At 39.3% G+C, this 17661-nt stretch overlaps 1 protein-coding gene across 1 annotated transcript in view; it reads left to right on the forward strand.

Moving 5' to 3' along the window:
• The first annotated feature begins 695 nt into the window (after nt 1-695).
• ENPP3 (ectonucleotide pyrophosphatase/phosphodiesterase 3) overlaps nt 696-17661 on the forward strand; it is a 91380-nt gene continuing 74414 nt past the window's right edge. The window contains exons 1-2 of the mRNA XM_005907294.3: nt 696-839; nt 6790-6865. Of these exons, the coding sequence (XP_005907356.1) occupies nt 762-839; nt 6790-6865 (154 nt within the window). The 5' untranslated portion in view covers nt 696-761. The remainder of the gene's footprint in view (nt 840-6789; nt 6866-17661) is intronic.

The following is a 17661-nucleotide window of genomic DNA, read 5'->3' on the forward strand; positions in this document are numbered from 1 at the left end:
AGATCCCCTGGAGAAAGGCATGGCAACCACTCTAGTATTCTTGCCTGGAGAATCATAGGGACAGAGGAGCCTGAAGGGTTATGGTCCCTAGGGTTGCACAGAATTGGACAAAACTGAAGCAACTTAGCATGCACACATGTACAATTGGCAAGTTTGATTAGAATCCAGAGTGAATGTTTTCAGGAGAGAATTCTAAAGTGCATATAGGACTCAAAGCAAAGTGTTTAGACTAATCTTGGCTACATTAAAAAAAAAAATCACTAGGAAGTATATTTAAATATACTGCTTCCTTTGTCAAAACTCCAGAAGATTTTAATTCAATCAATGTGGAGCCTAGGCTTCATAATTTAAAAATTAAAATTAAAGAGCTACTTTGGGCAATTCTAAGTTTACCCAGTACAGAGAACCATTTCCCAAAGATATTCAAATATGGTTTTGTGCATTTCTGAATTTCTAAAGACCTGGTAGTTCATTGTGGTCCATGGAAAGAAATCTACAAGACCCTGAATTAGATTTTTTCAAAGGACAAACAGAACAGTTGTCTACAGTGTACAGGAAATGAACTTTCATCTCATGACACTATTGTTATTACAGCTTTTTTTCCTGTCTTAACTATCCAATCATTAAAGAGCTATGCTCTTTCCAAACATTTAAAAGCCAGTCACAGTGATGTAATTCGTGCAGTTTCTCTTTGCCAGACTAGAAAAAGGAAATCGGTCCACTGTCTTCTGGTAGAACAGGTTTATCTAGCTAACAGAACAATGCAATCTACACTGAATTTATCAACGGAAGAACCTGTTAAGAGAAATACTGTTAAGAAGTACAAAATAATTTGTATTGTAAGTACATTTTAATATTTTCACCTTTGTAGTTTGTGGCAAAAGGTAAGGGTATGACTCTAGGATTGTATTTGTTTGCATTGCAATTTAAATATGAAGTTTTCAGTAACTGTGTTCAGTTTTATCCCTGATGACAGCTCTAACGCAAAGTGAAGGATTTAAATCACATTTTGCAAATAAGAAATTTGCATAGCAACAAATTAATATTGGGTCAATCTAAAAAACTGGGATCTGTGGCAAAATACTTAGCAGCACTGATTTTACCATGATTATAATTATAATTATCTCCCAAGTCACCTTTGTGCATCAGTATGTTAAGACCAGAGGGTGAGGAATTAAAATCAGTGTCTTCTTTTTTCAATTCTTGATTTTGTGCCATTTAACTTCACTCCTAGGGATGGACTCTTTTGCCTGTTTTCTCTTCCTTGTTCTTTTGTTCCGTAAGATCTTCCCTGGCCTAAAACAAAAACATTCCTTGATTTTATTACATTTTCTTTTCCTTTTACCATCAAACTTCTGACTCTCTTCATTGCCTCAGTTTTCTCACCAGCCAACCATTTTTTATTCTCTAGGTTTGGTGTTTTTTTTTTTTGCTGCACTGAAGTTGCTTCCTCAAAAGTCAATCCTTCTCCCCTGTCCTTCTCCCTGCTAAGTTTCCATAACAACAGTACACAGATACTGTGGAGTAATTTCTCACTTTGAATTCTCTCCCCTTGCTTTCATGATGACATTGAAATTCCTGTTTTTATCACTTTTCTCCTTATCTGAATTATTTGTTTATTTATCTTTCTTCTCTTTGGGCATTTCACCAAACACTGTGTGAAGATCTTTTCTTTAAGGACTCTAACCTTATTCATGGATTTAAGAGTGTATTCTCCACCAAGAATTCCGCATAAGCCGCTAGTTCTCACCTCTGACTGAGTTTCAGTCCTAAATTAGAAAGTGCCTGCTTGCCCTTCCTCCAGCATCTACCTTATAGTCAAAATCATTTGCATGATTTTCTCACAACTATCGCGCTGCAGTTTTCTCCTAGATTCCCAACTTTACTTAATGCCATCACCATTCTCTCTTTCATGCAAACATTGTTTGGAGGTGTAAGTGAAACAATGTGTGTAAGTATTGAGCTCAATAACTATAACTAAGGGAACTCTCAAGATATTCCTTTTTTTTTTTCTTCTGGGAATTTTGACATTTGTTATTCTGGGAACTTTTAGCTCTTATGCCATTTATCATACTTATCCTATCTTATAAATTCAGGGAATTATCAATTCCTTGAGAGCAAATCTTGTTCATCATATATTTCCCTACTTTGTATACTTTTAATGGTTTATCAGTACACATAAATAGAAGCTCAATATTTTAAAATCATAGTTCCAACCCTACTATTTCTAGATTTTAGTAAAAGTTGTATTAAGAAATTTTAAATATATCTGTGTTTTTGCTGCTGCTGCTGCTGCTGTGTCACTTCAGTTGTGCTCGACTCTGTGCGACCCCATAGACGGCAGCCCACCAGGCGCCCCCATCCCTGGGATTCTCCAGGCAAGAACACTGGAGTGGGTTGCCATTTCCTTCTCCAGTGCATAAAAGTGAAAAGTGAAAGTAAAGTCGCTCAGTCGTTTCCGACCCTCAGCGACCCCATGGACTGCAGCCTACCAGGCTCCTCTGTCCATGGGATTTTCCAGGCAAGAGTACTGGAGTGGGGTGCCATTGCCTTTTCCGATCTGTATTTCTAGCATTCTTTATTCAGTCAAGCTAAAATCAAATGTTGGTTTCTAGGTAATTTTTGGAGTTCAGAGTACTCCCCTCTACAATTTGTAGATAGCATAAGATAGTTTAAGATATATTTGTACCTTAATATCAAGAAACTTATTCAGAGTTACGTAGTTAGAGTCATGATTATACAAGATTGAAAATGAACCTTCTTACCCTTGAGGCTTCCCAGGTGGCTCAGTGGTAAAGAATTCACCTGCCAGTACAGGAGATACAGGAGACTTGGGTTCGATCCCTGGGTCCAGAAGATCCCCTAGAAGAGGAAGTGGCAACCCATTCCAGTATTTTTGCCTGGAGAATCTCATTGACAAAGGAGCCTGGCAGGCTACAGTCCATGGGGTCACAAACAGTCAGACATGACTGATAGTCTTATAGTAACAACAAAAACAGCTAGATGTTGCTTATTTTTCTAGCAAGTTTGAATGGTGAAAGAACCAAAAATAAGGTGTAAACTGAAATGTAGCTGACTCTGACTCCTGAGGTTCATCATAGGAAAGTTTCCCAGTGCATTTTTGCTTTGTAACATTTTTAGGCTTAATCTAAATCTGTGGCTTTTGAGAATGAAAATAAGGGGAAAAGTGCTAATGGTGTTATTTAATAACTGTTTATGTTCACTTTTATGCTTCAGCTTCTCTACTGAATGAACACCTGTTGGAGGTCACTGACCTTGGGCTAACTTTGAAACTTCATATGAGAATTGTTTTCATAGTATTTAACACGTTTCCCCATCCTTGAATTCACTTCCATTTTAAAAGTTAGATGTGTTAATTTTTAGTTGATTTCCAGAAGGCAAACAAACAAACAAATCTATACCTTATGTAGGGTCTTTATTATCGAAAGCAAATTTTGATACTGGCTTTTTTCTTTCATTAAAGCGATTTTAAAAAAATAACAAATTTCATTGGCATTATAAAATATTTTCCTAATTTTTTTTCCTAAAAAAATACACAACTTGAAAGTTGCAAGGTAAGTTTTATTTGGTACAAAATGAGGGATGCAGCCCAGTAGAAAGAACCTCAGATAGCTCTGAGAGATAGCTCCAAAAGAGGCAGTGGGGGAAAGTCAAAATAAAAGATTTTGGTGAAGGGGGTTGTTGTTATTCAGTCACTCAGTCAAGTCTAACTCTTTGCTACCCCATGTACTGCAGCACGCCAGGCTTTCTTGTCCTTCTTCATCTCTCTGAGTTTTCTCAAACTCATGTCTGAGTTTGAGTTGGTGATACCATCCACCATCTCATCTTCTGTTGCCCCTTTCTCCTGTCCTCAATCTTTTCCAGCATCAGGGTCTTTTCCAATGAGTCTGCGCTTTGCATCAGATGGCCAAAGTATTGGAGCTTCAGCTTCAGCATCAGTCCTTCCAATGAATATTCAGGGCTGATTTCCTTAAGGATTGACTGGTTTGAGTTCCTTGCTGTCCAAGGGATTCTTCAAGGGTCTTCTCCAGCATCACTGTTTGAAAGCATCAATTTTTGAGCACTCAGCCTTCTTTATGGTCCAACTCTCACATCCATACATGACTACTGGAAAAAGCATAGCTTTGACTGTGTGGACTTTTGTCAGCAATGTAATGTCTCTGCTTTTTAATATGCTGTCTGGGTTGTCATAGCTTTTCTTCTAAGGAGCAAACATCCTTTAATTTCATGGCTGCAGTCACCATCTGCAGTGATTTTGGAGCCCAAGAAAATAAAATCTCTCCCTGTTTCCACTTTTCCCCCATCTATTTGCCATGAAGTGATGGGGCCAGATGTCATGATCCTAGTTTTTTGAATGTTGAGTTTAAGCCAGCTTTTTCACTCTCCTCTTTCACCTTCATGAATGGAAGGAGAAGTTCAGTGCTATTAAGCACTCATTTTACAAAAGATTTTCTGTTAGTCATAAGGCACTCATCTCATCACGAAGAGATTTAGTGTTTTTCTAAATATGAAGAGATGCAGGGATTGGAATTGTGTTTCTGAAAATCAGTTTCTGAAAATATCTAGCTATCTAAAGACCTGTTCCACCAGATTCCCTGGAGCACAGAGTGCCTCACTCCGCCCTGAATTCCTTCACGGGGTGTTAAAGATCAACAGCTGCAGCAGCACAGGGTTCACCCTCCCACAGAGTCAGATGGCACATGCCCTTGTCGTTTAGTCACTGGCAATGCTCTTGGCAAGTGCCAGTTTGCAAAAGTATAAGTGTTAGTTGCTCAGTCTTTGTGATTCCTGTGGACTGTAGTCCATCAGGCTCCTCTGTCCATGAAATTCTCCAGGCAAGAACACTGGAGTGGGCTGCTATTTCCTTCTCCAGGGGAATCTTCCCCAAAAAGCAGATTCTTCATTGTCTGAGCCACCAGGGATGCCATTTTGTAGTTGACATAAGTAATCTGTGTACCTAATTAATTACTTAAGTAAACAGTGTGTTCAAGCTCTATCATCCAGGATACTTATCATTGGACTTGATGGGGAAAGAGGTCAGTGAAAAGAATTCTCTTTAATTTATATCAGTTTAATTTCAGTCACAGGATGAAGTCCATTACACTGAAGAGCTTTGTCAGCATGGTGATAACGATTATATACACAATCTTTAGTCAATGACTTCCAGATTACCCTAAAACATTTTTTTGCTATGTAGATCAAAGCAGGTAACTTGGTAGTTAATTGTTTGGAGATTATATTTTTATATGTTAAACATCTTCAGAGGAGAGTAAAAAAGTTGGCTTAAAGCTCAACTTTCAGAAAACTTTTTAAGATCATGGCATCAAGTCCCATCACTTCAGTTCAGTTCAGTTCAGTTGCTCAGTCATGTCTGACTCTTTGCGACCCCATGAATTGCAGCACACCAGGCCTCCCTGTCCATCACCAACTCCTGGAGTTCACTCAAATTCACATCCATCAATTCGGTGATGCCATCCAGCCATCTCATCCTCCGTTGTCCCTTTCTCCTCCTGCCCCCAATCCCTCACTTCATGGGAAATAGATGGGGAAACAGGGGAAACAGTGGCTGATCTTATTTTTCTGGGCTCCAAAATCACTGCTGATGGTGACTGCAGCCATGAAATTAAAAGATGCTTACTCCTTGGAAGGAAAGTTATGACCAACCTAGATAGCATATTCAAAAGCAGAGACATTACTTTGCCAACAAAGGTCCATCTAGTCAAGGCTATGGTTTTTCCAGTGGTCATGTATGGATTTGAGAGTTGGACTATAAGGAAAGCTGAGCACAGAAGAACTGATGCTTTTGAATTGTGGTGTTGGAGAAGACTCTTGAGAGTCCCTTGGACTGCAAGGAGATCCAATCAGTCCATCCTAAAGGAGATCAGTCCTGGGTGTTCATTGGAAGGACTGATGTTGAAGCTGAAACTCCAATACTGTGGCCACCTGATGCGAAGAGTTGACTCATTGGAAAAGACCCTGATGCTGGGAAAGATTGAGGGCAGGAGGAGAAGGGGACGACAGAGGATAAGATGGTTGGATGGCATCACTGACTCAATGGACATGGATTTGGGTGGACTCTGGGAGTTGGTGATGGACAGGGAGGCCTGGCATGCTGTGGTTCATGGGGTTGCAAAGAGTCGGACACGACTGAGCGACTGAACTGAACTGGACTGAAATATCTTCACTCTTTTCTCACAATCAAAAACCCTGTTTCCTGGAAATGAGGTAGTTCATGATTTCAGAGTTTTGGGATACTTTTAAATAAATAAGGCTTCCTTTGTGGCTCAAAGGTAAAGAAACTACCCACAATGCAGGAGACCAGGGTTTGATCCCTGAGTTGGGAAAATCCTCTGGAGAAGGGAATGGCAACCTACTCCAGTATTCTTGCTTGTAGAATTCCTTGAAAAGAGGAGCCTGGTAGGCTATAGTCCATGGGAGTGCAAAGAGTTGGACAGGACTGAGTGACTAAAGTAAATGAATCATTTAAATAAATGATCTCCAAACATGTATCTAGCTAAGAAAGGAAAATGTGTAAAGATAATTGGCCCCCTTGGTTTCGTTTTTACTTTAACTCAGTTTGGGGTTAAACCAACTGGGACTAATGTATTTTAATTTAAAATCTGTAATCAATGGTATTTTAAAATTCTGGTATCATGAAAAGCTAGCACACTGTGCTCCTATAACAATCACTGGGGGAGACAGGGTATCTGGTTTTTTGTATATTTTAATGAAATTGTAAAGATCACATTTTTAAAAATTTTATAACAGGTTCTTCTCATTTTGTTGGTGGCTGTGTCACTTGCATTAGGCCTGGTGGCTGGACTCAGACAACAAGAAGAGCAAGGTACACTCCTCAGCACTTCCTCAGAATATTTTTTTCCTTCTTCTTTCTCCTCACCTTCACTGTTAGAACTTGGACTTGCCTCCTCTCTCCTGCATATAGCTCTCCCCCTGCTAGGCTCCTCTTTCTCCCACACCCCATTTTCCTGTGGTTAGCACTATCCATTGCCACTTCTGGACTTTTCCCTTTGACCTCATCTCCCTTCTTCTTTGAGGTTCATATCATTCCAGTTTTTCCCCACTTACTTTTCATCACCTTTCTAGAGGACTTTGGTAACTGGATCAAAGGTTCCTTCTCCCCCTACTCCTACTCTATCATTAATACCAGATGATAAACTCGGCCTTGAAAGTCTTAGTTGCTCCACTCCCAGGACCTCTAGCCACCACATTTGTACTTGACATCACGTTAATATTACCCTATCTTTGAAATCTCATTATTTCTTGCTTAGGCAGTGCCACTTTCCTGAAATAGAGTGCACAGTAAGAGCTTCACAATTATTATTATTATTATTGTTGTTGTTGTTGTCATAAGAAGCAAAGAAAAAATAGGAGATTCGTGGCTCAAAATATCAAAACACCTCACATGTCTTTTGCCATATCCTATTAGTATGTAAGAGTAAATAAACCATTTATAAGTGACTCTATAAATGCACTTAATGTGCATTTACTATAATCTTGCTATGTATTGTTTAGACACTTTTATTCAGGGAAAGTATTGAAAGGTTGTTGCTGACACATGAAAAGACGTTGGGATTCTTGGCTTCCGGAGGACAATTCAATCCTGGGCCAGAGATGAGGCTTGTTCGCTCAGAACTTTGTGCAATAAAGTTTTATTAAAGTATAAAAACTGGATGCTTGGGGCTGGTGCACTGGGACAACCCAGAGGGATGGTATGGGGAGGGAGGAGGGAGGAGGATTCAGAATGGGGAACACATGTATACCTGTGGTGGGTTAAATTTTTATTTCTTTAAAAAAAAAAGTATAAAGGAGATAGAGAAAGCTTCTGACATAGGCATCAGAAGAGGGCAGAAAGAGCACCCCCTTGCTAGTGTTAGCAATGGAATTATATACTCTCTAATTAGTTATTACAGTGAATCAAAAGAATCTCTGGAGGTTAAGACCTCACTAGACCTACTCCTATAATTTACATTTTAAGATAATAGGATTAGCCAGAAGGTTTTTTCCAGAGACTGTCCTCAAGCAGGATACATTATTGTTATATAATCCTGAGGAATGTAGAGGGGAAAGAAGTTTGTCCTTTCTTCCTCCTTGAGCACTCCAGACCCCTCTATCCTTGGGGACCCCTAGACTTTTTATCAACCTGCCTAGGAAATGACTCTCTCAGTATGAGATCCAATGTTAGATAATTTATTCTCCTTTTTTAATTTGGTTGATCAGCTTCTAATTTGACTCCAATGGAGAAAGTCTTATTGCTTCTTCATTGGGAGACCCTTGGTGATGTTAACTGGCAATTTTCCAATATGTTTTCAGTTAATTTACAGACATGCAGTTCCCCTAGTGTCACATGGGAATACAGTGGAACTGAGAGATGGGCATTGACTGGAAAATGCCTATCTTTTCTGGTCATTTTGTTGCTGTGTTTCTGAGCTGCAGTACTGGTCCTAGATCTAGCAAATGTTGGCAGGACATTTTGGTGGTATTATTCTGATGTTAGTGCATACAAGTGGGCATCAATTCTTGGTTATTTGCTCCCAAAAATCACATAACTTAATTGCAAAAGGCAATAGGAATCTCTGAACAAAATCTCCAATTAATCCAGCTCTTTCCATCCATTCTTTACAGCTATTGACAGGCTCCCCAGAGTCATTGTTCCTCATTCTCTTCCTTTCATCTCGGTCCCTCAGGGCTTATATGCCATCCTTCCCCTCACTCTCTTGCCCAGGGGATTGGCGTTTAACACTGATCCCTCTTTTCCAGCATCCTTAACATAGTCACCCCCTCATTCTTACACCACAACTCTTGTTTCATAATCCCCAACTCTTGATCATTTTCACCGTTCTCTGCTCTAATTGACCTACTTATCGTAGGCAGTATTTTTTCCAAGTGCGAGTTTTTAAACTAGTTTTTCTAGTTTGAATGACAATTTTATCTTTTGTGCACATCCTTTTTTTACTTGTTTTCAACAAATAAGCACTGACTCTGTACTCAGTGCTATTATAATTACTGGGGATATAGTGATATAAGAAACAGACTAAAATCCTTCAAAGAGTTTACATTCTAGCATGGAATACAGACAGGAAAAAATATGCAATATATATTATATATACTATGATAGAGAAAGTGCTAAGGAATAAATAAAACTGAAAAGGGGAACATGAAATATAGAGTCAGGGCAGGTAAGAAGTATATAATAACTTTTGAGTAAAGAGCTAAAGGAAGTGGGGAAGAAACAAGGATATTTTGACAAAGAACGTTTTAGGCAAGAGAAAATAGCAAGTGCTATTCTTGCTTGGCATGTTCTATTTAAAGAATAACAGGAGATCAGTGAGCTAGAACTAAGAGGACCAGAGGGAGGGTAGTCATAAAATGAGATCAACCAAAGAAAAGTCAGATCATAGAGGGGTTGGTAGGTCAAAATATGGGCTTCAGCTTTCATTGAGTGTGATAGGGATTGATTGGAGGTTTTGAGTAAAGGAATGACATGCTGTTGTTTGCTTTTCTTTTCTTTTCTTTTTTTAGTTTTAAAAGGCTTGTATTTTTTTAATTATTATTATTTATTTATTTTCATTTCACATATGATGTTATACATGTTTCAACGCCATTCTCCCAAATCATCCCACCCTCGCCCTCTCCCACAGAGTCCAAAAGACTGTTCTATACATCTGTATCTCTTTTGCTGTCTCTCATGCAGGGTTATTGTTACCATCTTTCTAAATTCCATATATATGTGTTAGTATACTGTATTGGTGTTTTTCTTTCTGGCTTACTTCACTTTGTATAATGGGCTCCAGTTTCATCTACCTCATTAGAACTGATTCAAATGTATTCTTTTTAATGGCTGAGTAATACTCCATTGTGTATATGTACCACAGCTTTCTTATCCATTCGTTTGCTGATGGACATCTAGGTTGCTTCCATGTCCTGGCTATTATAAACAGTGCTGTGATGAACGTTGGGGTACACGTGTCTCTTTCAATTCTGGTTTCCTTGGTGTGTATGCCCAGCAGTGGGATTTCTGGGTCATATGGCAGTTCTATTTCCAGTTTTTTAAGGAATCTCCACACTGTTCTCCATAGTGGCTGTACTAGTTTGCATTCTCACCAACAGTGTAAGAGGGTTTCCTTTTCTCTACACCCTCTCCAGGATTTATTGCTTGTAGACTTTTGGATCGCAGCTATTCTGACTGGTGTGAAATGGTACCTCATTGTGATTTTGATTTGCATTTCTCTGATGAGTGATGTTGAGCATCTTTTCATGTGTTTTTTTAGCCATCTGTATGTCTTCTTTGGAGAAGTGTCTGTTTAGTTCTTTGGCCCATTTTTTGATTGGATCGTTTATTTTTCTGGAATTGAGATGCAGGAGTTGCTTATATATTTTTGAGATTAGTTGTTTGTCAGTTGCTTCATTTGCTATTTTTTTCTCCCATTCTGAAGGCTGTCTTTTCACCTTGGTTACAGTTTCCTTTGTTGTGCAGAAGCTTTTAATTTTAATTAGGTCCCATTTGTTTATTTTTGCTTTTATTTTCAATATTCTGGGAGGCGGGTCATAGAGGATCCTGCTGTGATGTATGTCGGAGAGTGTTTTGCCTATGTTCTCCTCTAGGTGTTCTATAGTTTCTGGTCTTATGTTTAGATCTATAATCCATTTTGAGTTTATTTTTGTGTATGGTGTTAGAAAGTGTTCTAGTTTCATTCTTTTACAAGTGGTTGACCAGTTTTCCCAGCACCACTTGTTAAAGAGATTGTCTTTTCTCTATTGTATATTCTTGCTTCCTTTGTCAAAGATAAGGTGTCAATAGGTGTGTGGGTTTATCTCTGGGCTTTCTATTTTGTTCCATTGATCTATATTTCTGTCTTTGTGCCAGTACCATACCGTCTTGATGACTGTGCCTTTTTAGTAGAGCCTGAAATCAGGCAGGTTGATTCCTCCAGTTCCATTCTTCTTTCTCAAGATTGCTTTGGCTATTCGAGGTTTTTTTGTATTTCCATACAAATTGTGAAATTATTTGTTCTAGCTCTGTGAAAAATACTGTTGGTAGCTTGATAGGGATTGCATTGAATCTATAGATTGCTTTGGGTAGTATACTCATTTTCACTATACTGATTCTTCCAATCCATGAACATGGTATATTTCCCCATCTATTAGTGTCCTTTTTGATTTCTTTCACCAGTGTTTTATAGTTTTATATATATAGGTCTTTGTTTCTTTAGGTAGATATATCCCTAAGTATTTTATTCTTTTTGTTGCAGTGGTGAGTGGAATTTTCCCCTTAATTTCTCTTTCTATTTTCTCATTATTAGTGTATAGGAATGCAAGGGATTTCTGTGTGTTGAGTTTATATACTGCAACTTTACTATATTCATTGATTAGCTCTAGTTATTTTCTGTGGAGTCTTTAGGGTTTTCTATGTAGAGGATCATGTCATCTGCAAACAGTGAGAGTTTTATTTCTTCTTTTCCAATTTAGATTCCTTTTATTTCTTTTTCTTCTCCTATTGCTGTGGCCAAAACTTCCAAAACTATGTTGAATAGTAGTGGTGAAAGTGGACACCCTTGTCTTGTTCCTGACTTTAGGGGAAATGCTTTCAATTTTTCACCATCAAGGACAATATGTGCTGTGGGTTTGTCACATAGAGCTTTTATTGTGTTGAGGTATGTTCCTTCTATTCCTGCTTTCTGGAGAGCTTTTATCATAAATGGATGTTGAATTTTTTCAGAGGCTTTTTCTGCATCTATTGAGATAATCATATGGCTTTTATTTTTCAATTTGTTAATGTGGTGTATTACATTGATTTGTGGATATTGAAGAATACTTGCATCCCTGGGATAAAGCCCACTTGGTCATGATGTATGATCTTTTCAATGTGTTGTTGGATTCTGATTGCTAGAATTTTGTTAAGGATTTTTACATCTATGTTCATCAGTGATATTGGCCTGTAGTTTTGTTTTCTTTGTGGCATCTTTGTCTGGTTTGGGTATTAGGGTGATGGTGGCTTCATAGAATGAGTTTGGAAGTTTACCTTCCTCTGCAATTTTCTGGAAGAGTTTGAGTAGGATAGGTGTTAGCTCTTCTCTAAATTTTTGGTAGAATTCAGCTGTGAAGCCGTCTGGACCTGGGCTTTTGTTTGCTGGAAGATTTCTGATTACAGTTTTAATTTCTGTGCTTGTGATAGGTCTGTTAAGATTTTCTATTTCTTCCTGGTTCAGTTTTGGAAAGTTGTACTTTTCTAAGAATTTGTCCATTTCTTCCAAGTTGTCCATTTTATTGACATATAATTGCTGATAGTAGTCTATTATGATCCTTTGTATTTCTGTGTTGTCTGTTGTGATCTCTCCATTTTCATTTCTAATTTTATTGATTTGATTTTTCTCCTTTTGTTTCTTGATGAGTCTTATTAATGGTTTGTCAATTTTATTTATCCTTTCAAAGAACCAGCTTTTGGCTTTGTTGATTTTTGCTATAGTCTCTTTTGTTTCTTTTGCATTTATTTCTGCCCTAATTTTTAAGATTTCTTTCCTTCTACTAACCCTGGGGTTCTTCATTTCTTCCTTTTCTAGTTGCTTTAGGTGTAGAGTTAGGTTATTTATTTGACTTTTTTTCTTGTTTCTTGAGGTGTGCCTATATTGCTATGAACCTTCCCCTTAGCACTGCTTTTACAGTGTCCCACAGGTTTTGGGTTGTTGTGTTTTCATTTTCATTCATTTCTATGCATATTTTGATTTCTTCTGTGATTTGTTGGTTATTCAGCAGTGTGTTGTTCAGCCTCTATATGTTGGAATTTTTGATAGTTTTTCTCCTGTAGTTGAGATCTAATCTTACTGCATTGTGGTCAGAAAAGATGCTTGGAATGATTTCAATTTTTTTGAATTTACCAAGGCTAGATTTATGGCCTAGGATGTGATCTATCCTGGAGAAGATTCTGTGTGCGCTTGAGAAAAAGGTGAAATTCATTGTTTTGGGGTGAAATGTCCTATAGATATCAATTAGGTCTAACAGGTCTATTGTATCATTTAAAGTTTGTGTTTCCTTGTTAATTTTCTGTTTAGTTGATCTATCCAGGTGTGACTGGGGCATTAAAGTCTCCCACTATTATTGTGTTATTGTTAATTTCTCCTTTCATACTTGTTAGCATTTGTCTTACATATTGAGGTGCTCCTATGCTGGGTGCATATATATTTATAATAGTTATATCTTCTTCTTGGATTGATCCTTTGATCATTATGTAGTGTCCTTCTTTGTATCTTTTAACAGCCTTTGTTTTAGTCTATTTTATCTAATATGAGTATTGCTACTCCTGCTTTCTTTTGGTCTCTATTTGCGTGGAATATCTTTTTCCAGCCCTTCACTTTCAGTCTGTATGTGTCCCTTGTTTTGAGGTAGGTCTCTTGTAGACAACATATATAGGGGTCTTGTTTTTGTATCCATTCAGTCAGTCTTTGTCTTTTGGTTGGGGCATTCAACCCATTTATGTTTAAGGTAATTATTGATAAGTATGATCCCATTGCCATTTTCTTTATTGTTTTGGGTTCGAGTTTATACACTCTTTTTGTGTTTCCTGTCTAGAGAAGATCCTTTAGCATTTGTTGGACAGCTAGTTTGGTGGTGCTGAATTCTCTCAGCTTTTGTTTGTCTGTAAAGCTTTTGATTTCTCCTTCATATTTGAATGAGATCCTTTCTTGATACAGTAATCTGGGCTGTAGGTTATTTTCTTTCATCACTCTAAGTATGTCCTGCCATTGCCTCCTGGCCTGAAGAGTTTCTATTGAAAGATCAGCTGTTATCCTTATGGGAATCCCCTTGTGTGTTATTTGTTGTTTTTCCCTTGCTGCTTTTAATATTTTTTCTTTGTGTTTGTTAATTGATTAATATGTGTCTTGGGGTGTTTCACCTTGGGTTTATCCTGTTTGGGACTCTCTGGGTTTCTTGGACTTGGGTGATTATTTCCTTCCCCATTTTAGGGAAGTTTTCAACTATTATCTCCTCAAATATTTTCTCATGGTCTTTCTTTTTGTCTTCTTCTTCTGAGACTCCTATGATTCAAATGTTGGGGTGTTTCACATTGTCCCAGAGGTCTCTGAGATTGTCCTTATTTCTTTTAATTCGTTTTTCTTTTATCCTCTCTGATTCATTTATTTCTACCATTCTATCTTCTACCTCACTAATCCTATCTTCTGCCTCCGTTATTCTACTGTTGGTTCCCTTCAGTGTTTTTGATATTATTTATTGCATTATTCATTATATATTGACTCTTTTTTCTTCTTCTAGGTCCTTGTTAAACCATTCTTGTATTTTCTCAATCCTTGTTTCCAGGCTGTTTACCTGTGATTCCATTTTGTTTTCAAGATTTTGGATTATTTTTGCTATCATTATTTGGAATTCTTTATCAGGTAGATTCCCTATCTCTTCCTCTTTTATTTGGTTTGGTGGGCATTTATCCTGTTCCTTTACCTGCTGGGTATTCCTCTGTCTCTTCATCTTGTTTATATTGCTGTGTTTGGGGTGGCCTTTCTGTATTATGGCAGTTTGTGGAGTTCTCTTTATTGTGGAGTTTCCTCGTTGTGGGTGGGGTTGTACAGGTGGCTTGTCAAGTTTTCCTGCTTAGGGAAGCTTGTGTCAGCATTCTGGTGGGTGGAGTTGGGTTTCTTCTCTTTGGAGTGCAATGAAGTGTCCAGTAATGAGTTATGAGATGTCAATGGGCTTGGAGTGACTTTGGGCAGCCTGTATATTGAAGCTCAGTGCTATGTTCCTGTGTTGCTGGAGAATTTGTGTCGTATGTCTTGCTCTGGAACTTGTTGGCCCTTGGGTGGTTCTTGGTTTCAGTGTAGGTATGGAAGCATTTGATGAGCTCCTGTCTATTAATGTTCCCTGGAGTTAGGAGTTCTCTGGTGTTCTCAGGATTTGGACTTAAGCCTCCTGCTTCTGGTTTTCAGTCTTATTTTTACAGTAGTCTCAAGATTTCTCCATCTATACAGCACCGATGATAAAACATCAAGGTTAATGGTGATTGCATCCATGAAATTAAAAGACACTTACTCCTTGGAAGGAAAGTTATGACCAACCTAGATAGCATATTCAAAAGCAGAGACATTACTTTGCCAAAAAAGGTTCATCTAGTCAAGGCTATGGTTTTTCCTGTAGTCATGTATGGATTTGAGAGTTGGACTGTGAAGAAAGCTGAGCGCCAGAGAATTGATGCTTTTGAACTGTGGTGTTGGAGAATACTCTTGAGAGTCCCTTGGACTGCAAGGAGATCCAATCAGTCCATTCTAAAGGAGATCAGTCCTGGATGTTCTTTGGAAGGAGTGACGCTAAAGCTGAAACTCCAGTACTTTGGCCACCTCATGTGAAGACTTGACTCATTGGAAAAGACTCTGTTGCTGGGAGGGATTGGGGGCAGGAGGAGAAGGGGACAACAAAGGATGAGATGGCTGGATGGCATCACCAACTTGATGGACGTGAGTTTGAGTGAACTCCGGGAGTTGTTGATGGACAGGGAGGCCTGGCGTGCTGCGATTCATGGGGTTGCAAAGAGTCAGACATGACTGAGCGACTCAACTGAGCTGAATGATGAAAAGTTCCTCCACATTAAGGGACACCAGGAGAGGTACACAGAGTTACATGGAGAAGAGAAGAGGGAGGAGGGAAATAGAGGTGATCAGGATGAGATGAGGTGGAATCAAAAGAGGAGTGAGCAAGCTAGTCAGCAATCACTTCCCTATGTGCTCTCCACAGTTTGGATCCCTCAGAGATGTTCATGGAGTTACACAGAGAAGAGAAGAGGAAGGAAGGAGACTGAGATGGCCAGGAGGATAAAAGGGGGGAAGCAAAAGGAGACAGATCCAGTCAGTAATCAGTTCCCTAAGTGTTCTCCACAGTCCGGAAGACACAAAGAGATTCACAGAGTTGGATAGAGAAGAGAAGGGGGAGGGAGGAGATAGAGGTGACCTGGTGGAGAAAAAGGAGAGTCCAAAGTGGGAGAGAGCAGTCAAGCCAGTAATCTCACTCCCAAGTAAAAATGGGTACTGAAAATTGGGTTCTTAAAGGTACAAAATTGATAACAAATACCAAAAAGCAAAGATTAAAAATCTGGAGTAGAAGTTGGATTTTCAAAAATACAATATTAAAGAAAAAAAAAAGAAAACAAAGTCACAAGAATTATTTTATATATATATATATATATATATATATATATATGAAGTTTGCTTTAAAAAATATGGTCTCTCTCTCTCTTTTTTTTTGCAAAGTAATGCTAAGTCGCTTCAGTCGTGTCTGACTCTGTGCAACCCCATAGATGGCAGCCCACCAGGCTCCGCCATCCCTGGGATTCTCCAGGCAAGAACACTGGAGTGGGTTGCCATTTCCTTCTCCAATGCATGAAAGTGAAAAGTGAAAGTGAAGTCGCTCAGTCGTGTCCGACTCTTAGCGACCCCATGGACTGCAGCCCACCAAGCTCCTCTGCCCATGAGATTTTCCAGGCAAGAGTACTGGAGTGGGTTGTTGCAAAGTAATAGTAGGTTATAAAAATGAAAATTAAAGGAGTAATAGAGGACTTAAAATTTAAAAAAATTAAATAAAAAATTAAAGAATGATAGTAAAAATAGCAAAAATATATCTAGGGCTTTCTCTGGTGTTGTGGGCAGCGTGGGGTCAGTTGATTTTCGGATAGTTCTTTGGTCCGGCTTATATTTCTCAAGATCTATAGGCCCCTTCCTATGTAGTCAGTACTAACTACAGGGTTTTAATCTATTGCACCTGTCACTTCCAAGGAGGTTCCCTCTGATTTAGCTTCTTCTGTTTGCTGGTCTCTTCAGTGTCTAATTTCTGCCCTGACACAAGGGAGTGGTGGTGGACACTTTTTTAGGCTCACTTGTTCAGTCGTGCTGTGGGGAGGGAGGGAAGCTGCAAATGAATAACACTAGTGTGTGCTCGCAGTGTCTCTGCCACACTGGGTTTGCCCCTGCTCACCGCATGTGTGCTTTCCCTATCTACACCGCTTAGGCTTTAGGTTTCTTGGCCTGGAACCGTCTGAGGCCGGCCCTAGGTTGTATGTGCTTCCCAGGTCTAAGCCACTCAGGTTCAGGTACTTGGGTAGTCCCCAGACGTGCAGACTCGGTTGGGTCTGCGTTTTGTGCCCTTCCCAGGTCCAAGCAGCTCAGGTGACCAGGTGTTTGGCCAGCGCGGTTGCTGCGACTTATCGCCTCCCCAATCCCTGCTGCTTGGTTTTCTGGGTGTGCAACTGGGGCACCTTCTCAACGGATGTTGACCATCCAGAATCTCAGGAAGTCTTGGTTAGCAATGAAGCCTGCTTGCAGTTTGGTAGATAATGCCTCTCTGGGGCTGCGATTGCCCTCTTCCAGCTCTGGCTGCCCTCGCCTGCCTGTCACCAGGCAGGGGGATAGGCCGGGCTAGCTCTGCTCAGTCCTTTGTTCTGTGAGTGGGCCTGACGGTGTCTTAGGTTAGGGCTTTTCACGTAGCTCTGCTGCTGCTTCCAAGTTGCTTCAGTCATGTCTGACTCTGTGCGACCCCATAGACGGCAGCCCACCAGGTTCCCCCGTCCCTAGGATTCTCCAGGCAAGAGCACTGGAGTGGGTTGCCATTTCCTTCTCCAATGCATGAAAG

Source organism: Bos mutus, chromosome 9 (genome assembly GCF_027580195.1).
Source record: "Bos mutus isolate GX-2022 chromosome 9, NWIPB_WYAK_1.1, whole genome shotgun sequence".
NCBI lineage: Eukaryota > Metazoa > Chordata > Mammalia > Artiodactyla > Bovidae > Bos > Bos mutus.